This window comes from Coffea arabica, chromosome 4e, assembly GCF_036785885.1.
Source record: "Coffea arabica cultivar ET-39 chromosome 4e, Coffea Arabica ET-39 HiFi, whole genome shotgun sequence".
In the NCBI taxonomy this organism is placed as follows: Eukaryota; Viridiplantae; Streptophyta; class Magnoliopsida; order Gentianales; family Rubiaceae; genus Coffea; species Coffea arabica.
In genome coordinates this window covers 44,863,357-44,872,645 of record NC_092317.1, presented here as the reverse complement: position 1 = coordinate 44,872,645, position 9,289 = coordinate 44,863,357, and the positions used below count along the sequence as shown (strand labels likewise).

Genomic DNA, 9,289 nt, shown 5'->3' with positions numbered 1-9,289 from the left:
CCAAAGCTAAAACTACTCCTTCCACACCAGAATGTTACATTGTCCTCAATGGAGCAAGGAAAAAGAAAAGATAACAAGAAAGGGACAGGGGCTTCCCTGAGGGCCACGAAGGCACGAGAGCACTATGAAGGAGGAGGGTGAAGAGGCTGAAAGCCAATGTGGGCGTAGAAAGTGGCCTGATTCTCCGTCTGGATACGGGCGAAAAGCTGCAGGGCTGCGAGACAACCATCCAAGTGCTTTACCCAAGCACCCAAATCAGTAACTAAGTCCTGTAGGTGACGAAACTAGATGTCCCAAGACGACGGAGCTGTGGAGGGGAATGGGCCCGCCTGACCCTCGTCCGGCACAGTGGAAGGAACTTGTGGCTGGAGAATACCCTCCCCCGAGATGTGAACTGATAAGCGTCCCCCACTTTGCGAATAACCCCCATCCGCTCAAGGCTGTGCAGATCCAAAGGCTCAAGCTCGCGAGCCAAAATAAGCTTATGCTCCTTATCAAGATCGAGGACTCCCAAGCACATGGCCAAATAAGTGATGAGGGAGCCCATAATCAAGGGCTTATGGCGCTTACTAAGGACGGACTGTAACTGAGAGGCCATCCAGCAACCAAAATTTACCTAAGCCTTATTACGCATGCACCAGAGGAAATAGAACTCCGCCTTGGCAAGAGTGTCGGAAGAATCCTTCCGACCTGAGAAGTTATAGGCCAGAAATCGGTGAACGACCTTCAGCACCGGATCCTTAAGATACGAGGCCTTCGACTGACTCGGGTCGTAGAGTTACCTGTCAGTGGACCACTCCCGCCAGATCTCAATGTAGTTAGTGGCGAAAGGTCGAGTGTAGTCGTACGCGCTGTTGATATAAGCGCTGGAGGCGATGGTGTCCTCACTCACAAAGCCCAACAACAAATTGAATTCGTTGATAGAATGGGTCTGTGGGGTGCCTCTCAGCCGATACGTGATAACTCCCGGTGAATCCAAGGCGAGATCAGCGGACCTCTTAAACTCGAAGGTGGCGTAGAACTCATAGCAGAGCTCCTCATACGCCGGGCAGTCAATAACCAGAAACTTACCCCACTCTATGGCAGTAAACAACTGCTCCACCTCCCGAGCAATCTTCAACTGGTGTAGAGTTGGGGGGTGGAAGCACTTGCATGGGGCGAACGGCCGGATCACCAATGAGTTCACGCGCTGCTGCTGCTCCGGAGTGAGGTCCTTCAGAGGTTCCCCCCACACTTCAGGAGACAAAGTACTCCTGGACAGTCCCAAACGGGACCTAGTAGGGGGTTGGACCGGGGCCCGCCTCTTACGAGGATTGGAGCTCGATGCCCCAGATGTAGCAGTTTGCTTTGGAGCCATAGGGGGTAAATTTGGCAATTCCAAAGGCACAAATTGACAAAGAAATACCAAAATGGAGACAGGGGACCACAAATACACTACCCACAGTCAACAGATAACAAATAAAGCATGGATGGACACCAGAGCGCCCCACTAGCGTGCCTGTGACAATTAAAAGTAAAGAAAGGCAGCCAAGAAATCCCAAAATAGTAGTCAACAGGCAACTATCCCCAACCAATGGACAAGTCACCAACCCACAAGTATCAAATATTAGATCCACCAGACCCACAAGTGTGGTCAGCAATCAAATGATTCCCAATAACCCAACCGTTATGTCAACCCACAAAATGGAAAATTGAACCAGAAAAAAAATCCCAGATCTGAGCCACAAAGCGGCAACAAGAAAGAGGAAGTGGGGTACCACTGAGGAACACCAGGGTGAATGGGCACGGCGAGTGACGACCGTGCGCGCGAAAGCAAGTCGGTCGCGATGGTAGGCCTCGGTTAGTGAGGTGCGTCCGTGTGTCTATCGCGCTGCGGTCTGTTGCGTGGTGCGCGACGGCGGCGTGCCCGAGGAGGCAGGTGAGCAGCGGCGGCGGTGCGGTGCATGAGCGGTGACCACGTTAAGGATGGCGGCGCGCCGAGCGAAAACGAGAAAGAGCGAGGGGACAGCAGCAGTGGAGGCCGTGGGCTGCGCGATCTGTCATGCGGCACGGCGGTGGTCGTTGGCTGCGCGATCGGTCGTGCGGCACGGCGTGGTGTGCGATGGCAGCGGTTGTTGGTTCGAAGTTGGGTGGCGGCGGTGTGGACCTTGGGTCAATATCTGGGGTAGACCAAGGAAGACCACAAAGGGAAAAACTAGGAAAAGAATGAGAAAAGTGAGAAAAGTAAAAGGGAAGTAGGGACCATCGTTGGCAGTTGTTGGGCATGATGAGGATGGTGTGGGCACGCGTTATAGTGTGGAGTCGTCTGACCAATGTCTTGGAGCATGACCAACGCGAGATGCTGTGCGGCGTGGGCATGCTTTGGGAACGAAAGTCATCCAGTCAGCAATTGCTTGGAACTGGTCCACTGGCGCGTACCAGTAGAGTGTGGGCATGCCTTGAAAGTGTAAGTCCCTTATTTACCAACTGATACAAATGTCAATGTGTGGTGAATACAAGGCGCGGGCACGCCGTGTAACATAAAGTCGTCAGCTCCCGAATTTGTGCCCCCCAACCTAATACAAAACTGTACGGAGCACACCCCAAAACCTACAATACAGGTCGTCATCAATAGGAATCCTAATAACTTGATTTAAAACACATAAACAAGGAATAAAAATTCTAGACACGACAAACAAAAAGAAACTTTTGGGTTGCTTCCCAAGCAACGCCTCTAGTTAACGTCTGTGGCCAGACGATGGGGAGATCAACACTTAATTAGAACTGGGGTCGAGTAGATGGACCTCCTCCACAGTACCAATTTCTGACATATCCAAAAATGGCTTCAGACTATGGCCATTCACCTTAAAGCTCTTGTCAGTCTCTAAACTTCTAATCTCAACCGCACCATTGGGAAACACGTTGACAACAACATACGGTCTAATCCAGCGGGACCGCAACTTACCTGGCATGAATTTCAACCGTGAGTTAAATAGAAGCACCTTCTGCCCCATAGAGAAATGCTTAGTGCGCACTAGTCGATCATGGAAAGACTTTGTGCGCTCTTTGTATAGTTGGCATTGTCGTAGACGTCCAAATGGATTTCTTCCAACTCCTGAAGTTGGAGTCTCATTTCCTTTCCATCTCTATCTGCGTTCAAATTGCACTGCTTAACTGCCCAAAATGCCCGATGTTCAATAGCCACAGGTAGATGACACATTTTACCAAAAACCAGCCTATACAGAGACATTCCGATTGGTGTCTTATATGCTGTGCGGTACGCCTATAGTGCATCATCCAATCGGGTACTCCAATCCTTACTTGGGTTGACCATTTTCTCCAGGATACTCTTGACCTCTCGGTTAGAGACCTCAGCTTGCCCGTTAGTTTGCGGGTGGTAGGTTGTACTAACTCGATGGTGAACTCCATATTTACGCATCAATGCTTCAATGGTGCGATTGCAGAAGTGGGTTCCCTGGTCACTGATGATTGCTCGTGGTACACCATACCTATTAAAAATATGGGATTTAAGAAATCCTACAACAACTCGTGAAACATTAGTCCGGGTAGCCTTTGCTTCAACCCATTTTGACACATAGTCGACAACTAAAAGGATATAAAGACAACCAAAAGAACTAGGAAACGGTCCCATGAAATCCATACCCCAGACATAAAAAATTTCACATAATAACATAGGAACCTGGGGCATTTCATCCCGGTGAGATAAACCCCCGAACTTTTGGCAGTTTTCACATCCTTTACAAAATAAATAAGCATCACGAAACAAGGTTTGCCAATAAAAGTCACAGTCAAGTATTTTCCTAGCAATTCTCTTGGAGCCAAAGTGCCCCCCACAAGCATAACTATGGCAATGAGTGAGTATAGAGGGAATTTTCTCATGTGAAACACATCGCCGAATAATTTGGTCGGAGTCTATTTTCCATAAATAGGGCTCATTCCAAATATAATATCGGGAATCTTGGATAATTTTATCCTTCTTACTCTTACTCATACTCATACCACTTGGAAATCTATGACTGACCAAAAAATTGACAATATCAGCATACCAGGGCTCCTTACCTCTAAGCTGAAACAAATGTTCATCTGGAAATACCTCAGATATGGGCACCCCTTCTTCATCTCTAATCAATCGACTTAAATGGTCTGCCACTGAGTTATCCACCCCTTTCCGATCTTTGATCTCCCAGTCAAACTCTTGCAATAGAAGTACCCAACGAATAAGCCTTGGTTTGGACTCCTTTGCCAAAAGGTATTTCAAAGCTGCATGGTCAGAGCAAACCGTTACTTTAGATCCCAACAAATATGATCTAAATTTCTTAAAAGCAAAAACAATGGCTAAAAGCTCCTTCTCAGTGGTGGTGTAGTTATATTGTGTTGAAAACAACGTTTCTGAAGCATAGTAGACGACATGACTACAATTCCTACTTCTCTGACCGAGTACAGCTCCCACCGCGTATTAACTGGCGTCACACATAAGCTCGAAGGGTAGGTTCCAGTCTGGAGGTTGAATGATTGGTGCTGTGGTCAACATACTCTTTAGTGTATCAAAAGACAGTCTACAAGTTTCTCCAAAATCGAATGCTACTTCCTTTTGAAACAGTTGAGACAATGGCTGTGCGATTCGTGAGAAGTCCTTTATGAAACCTCTCTAGAACCCTGCATGACCAAGAAAACTACGAACCTCTTTGACATTAGTAGGGTAAGGTAAGTTAGTAATCAAATCAATTTTCGCCTTGTCGACCTCAATACCCCTAGATGAAACAACATGGCCCAAAACAATACCCTCTTTGACCATAAAATGACACTTTTCGTAATTAAGGACCAAATTCGTTTCAATGCACCGCTGTAAAACTTTTGTCAAATGATGCAAGCATTGATCAAAAGAATCACCATAAGCTGTGAAATCATCCATGAATATTTCGATGCAATTTTCAATCATATCAGAAAAAATACTCATCATGCATCTTTGAAAGGTCCCCGGAGCATTACACAACCCAAAAGGCATACGACGGTAGGCAAAAGTGCCAAAAGGGCAAGTGAAAGTTGTTTTGTGTTGGTCTTCTTGGGCAACCGTAATCTGATAGTACCCAGAGTAGCCATCTAGAAAACAAAAGAAACACTTACCTGCCAACCTTTCAAGCATCTCATCTATGAATGGTAATGGAAGTGATCTTTCCTTGTTGCCGCATTCAACTTTCTAAAGTCGATACACATTCTCCATCCATTTTGGAGTCTCATTGGCACCAACTCGTTCTTCTCATTCCTCACAAGGGTGATGCCGGTTTTCTTAGGGACGACATGAACTAGGCTCACCCATTCACTATCAGAGATAGGAAAAATTAGTCCTAACTCTAAAAGCTTGAGAATCTCCTTCATCACCACCTCCTTTATGGCCGGGTTGAGCTTTCTCTGTCGCTCTGTCACCGATTTTGCCTCTGGTTCAAGGCGAATTTGATGCATGCATACGGATGGATTGATACCTTTAATATCTGCCAACGTCCATCCGATTGCTGGTTTATACTCCCGCAAAATCCTTAGGAGTTTTTCCTCTTGTACCGCGGTCAAATCATTTGCGATGATGACCGGCAGGGTGTTGTGACCTCCAAGGTAGGCATACTTCAAATGTGTCGGCAACTCCTTCAATTCCAGCTCGGGAGCCTGTTCCACAGAAGGTAAAATTCTTTTATTAGAAGTAGGCAATGGTAGGAATGAGTCTATTGACCTGTCGAGAAGCGCAGGAAGCGAGTGTAGTGACATAATGGCTTCTATAGTATCCTTCTCATCCTCACTTTCCATGTTTGTATTCGTCTTACTTTGCTGTAGCACAAATTCCAGCTTGTCCTCCCTAAAATTTTGCTCAAGATGATCTTGGACAATGGAATTAGTTATACCAGCATAGTTAACAGATTCAGTATCATCCGGGTACTTCATTGCATCAAAAATATTAAATGTAATCGTTTCCCCGTCAAACTCTACAGACAGTGTACCTTTATGCACATCTATTTTGGTCCTAGCAGTACTCATGAATGGTCTACCCAGAAGAAGTACGGCCGAGTTAACTGAGTGATCATCATTCGTGTCAACGATGTAAAAATTAGCAGGGAAGATAAACTCATTAACCTTTACTAAGACATCCTCAACTACACCCTCGGGGTAGACATTGGATCTGTCTGCTAGTTGAATTATTACCCTCGTCTCTTTTAGAGGTCCTAAATTCAAGGCCTTAAAGATAAACATAGGCATAACATTGATAGACGCTCTCAGATCAAACATACCTTTTTCTATCCTTTTCTGGCCTATGATGCATGGTATTGTGAACATACCTGGATCTTTGCATTTTTGTGGTAACTTTCTTTGGAGGACTGCAGACACATTTTCACCTACCCTTACCTTGTCTTGGAGATTCAGCTTGTTCCGGTTAGTGCACAACCCTTTCAGAAACATTGCATACTTTGGTAATTGCTTAATCGCCTCTAGCAATGAAATGTTAATTTCCACGTTCCGAAAGGTGTCCAGAATCTCCTTCTCCGACTCATCTTTCTTTGTTTTAGCAAACCTGTCAGGAAAAGGGGCGTTTATGTCGAATGTCTTAGGAATGGGTGGTGGAGTCCTTACCTTCTCTTTTTCGGGCTCCTCGGCCACTTGTTCATCTCCATTTCTTGCTGCTTTCGATTTTAAGGATTGCACCTCCTTTCCACTTCGTAGAATCATTGCACTTGCATTCTCCTTCGAATTAGGAATTACCTGAGATGGTAACTTCCCTTTACCACTCTCAAAATTGCTCATTGAAGATGCCAATTGCGACATTTGTACCTCCAAATTTCTAATGCTCGCCCGAGTTTCCTGTTCAAATCTCTGCGACTCCTGCCGCATTTGACAAGTGCTATCAGCCAATAACTTAACCATATCTTTCAGAGACATACTTGCATTAGATGAGGATGGTTACTGTACAGGTGGCCTCTGCTGGAATGATTGCTGGAAACCCGAAGGTTTCTGAGCATAGCTGAAGTTGGGGTGATTTCGCCACCCTGGATTGTATGTGGGTGCATAGGGGTCATTTCTTCTTTGGGGAGGTCCAAACATGCCTTCCATGGCACTGGCTTGCTCGTACGGATCTTCTTGAAGAGTCGGGCACATATCGGTCGCATGTTCAGGAGCAGCACATATCCCACAGGTTTTAACTGCCTGTACCTGCCCCACTGCCATTTGACGAACCAAGGCAGTTAGCTCAGTTAACTTATTTGCCAAGTCAGAATGATTCACCTCATTGACCCTCCTAGTTATGCCCTCGAACCTGACTCCGAACTGTTGCGAATTCTCGGCCATATTTGAGATCAACAACTTGGCTTCATCTGTTGTCTTATTAACTAGAGCTCCTCCACTAGCTGGATCGACCATACTCCTATCCATGGGTTGGAGTCCCTCGTAGAAATACTGGATTAACAGTTGGTCAGGAATTTGATGATGTGGGCAACTGGCACACAGTTGTTTGAACCGCTCCCAGTATTCATAGAGAATCTCTCCATTTGCTTGCCTAACTCCACATATCTCCTTTCTGATGTTGGCGGCCCTGGAGGCTGGGAAGAACTTCTCAAGGAATTGTCGTTTTAATGCTTCCCACGTAGTGATGGACCCCGATGGCAAGTAGAACAACCAGTCCTTAGCCTTATCTGCTAAGGAAAACGGAAAGGCACGCAACTTGATTTGTTCCTCAGTGACTCCCTGAGGTCTCATGGTTGAACACACTACATGGAATTCCTTCAAGTGCTTGTGTGGGTCCTCTCCTGCAACACCACGAAAAGTAGGTAATAAGTGAATCAAACCAGATTTTAATTCAAAAGCCTCCTCAGTGTCAAGGTACGTGATGCACAGAGGCTGTTGGTTAACATTCGGGGTTGCAAGCTCCCTCAAGGTTCTTTGGGCTGCCATTGTTTCGTTGGGTCTAGGCGAATTTGTTTCCAGTTCAATGATGTGTCACCAAAGTGAAAGTTTTGCTCAAGTTCAGATGGTTGTGCTGTTGAGGTTTGTTGCTTTTGCAAATTGTCTCCTTTGTCAACCTCCTGGCGGTTTTCTCGATCTCCGGGTCGAACTCGAGTCTTCCTGTACGGGAAGATCGAGGCATAAAACAAGGCCACACTAGCCTGTGCAATAAATCACTTCAAGCACCAGGTCCCCGGCAGTGGCGCCAAAATTTGGTGGCTGTCAAACAACCAAAAATAAAATTTATAATGATACCTACTCCCAAAACTGAATGAGTATAGTAGTGAGTAGGGTCGTCTCCACAGGGAACTGATAGATTTATCACACACAGATAATTGGGGAATTTTTTAAAGAGAGAGAGATAAGTGAAACAAATTAAAGACTTAAAATTACTAAATGAACAATCACAATAAATGCAATAACTCAAGAATGAAATAAACAATTAATTGACACAACCTAATCAAGGAGATAATCTGGGCGCCGGTTCACACAATTGATCACCGATACCAGGGATAATTCACACGTTCACAAATAAATCGGTTCTAGCAATTTAGCAACCGCCAAACTCCCAATCTCTCCTTAATTATATGGTAGTCCAGAGACGCTCGTAAACTACCCTCTTGTAAAATAGATAACCCCAGAGACGCTCGAAAGATTTAATCTAATTACAGCTTTAGGAATTAGAGAGACCCAATTCTAGTTAACAAACACGCATGCGGGTTCATTTAAACTAGATTAATTATTCCTACGATCCAGATTACACTGCTTGCGAGGCAATGAAATTGGTACCGTTTGCCACTAATTTAAAACATTCAAGTGATACGCACCCCTGTCCTAATTGGCGGTATATTATTTAGACAACTGAACAACTGGCCATATTAATTCAATATATCTAAACAATAACAAGCAATTCGAACAAAGAATAATTAAATACCCACGAACGTAAAACTTAGAATAATAAAAATGATCTCACAATTGGTTGTGTTCCGGCCCTCGATTACTTCTCAACTAAATAAACGATCTAGCCTTGCCGCATAATCATGACAACAAAGCAATTCAAAGTTTTCATGGAGTTTCGTTAATTGAAGGAGTAAAAGATTCGGCCGACAACGTGCGTTCAAAAAGAAGAAAAAAAACAAAGAGAAAAGTCCAGGGCCAAGATATCCCCTAATCTATTACAGTCCTCCTATTTATAGTGTTACCCCACGTTTCTTTGCTTGTTGAATTGGAATTTGTTTCTCCAAAGGGTTTTTTTTTATTTCTCTCCTTGAGTTGTCTCCAAAAGTCTCCTTCGGAAAAGCTTCCTAAT

General features: G+C 45.0%; 2 protein-coding genes and 1 non-coding gene across 3 annotated transcripts; 1 reads left to right on the top strand and 2 right to left on the bottom strand.

Annotated features, from left to right (window-relative positions):
* Positions 1 to 5,148: 5,148 nt before the first annotated feature.
* Positions 5,149 to 6,921, bottom strand: LOC113739242 (uncharacterized). The gene has a single exon (XM_027266473.2). The coding sequence runs from the start codon at positions 6,919 to 6,921 to the stop codon at positions 5,149 to 5,151; it is 1,773 nt and encodes a 590-aa protein (XP_027122274.2).
* Positions 6,922 to 6,942: 21 nt separating this feature from the next.
* Positions 6,943 to 7,929, bottom strand: LOC113739241 (uncharacterized). Its single transcript, XM_027266472.2, has one exon. It carries the CDS (start codon positions 7,927 to 7,929, stop codon positions 6,943 to 6,945), a length of 987 nt encoding a protein of 328 aa, XP_027122273.2.
* Positions 7,457 to 7,563, top strand: LOC113740502 (small nucleolar RNA R71). The gene has a single exon (XR_003460497.1). It is a non-coding gene; the product is annotated as a small nucleolar RNA R71 (small nucleolar RNA).
* Positions 7,930 to 9,289: the final 1,360 nt, after the last annotated feature.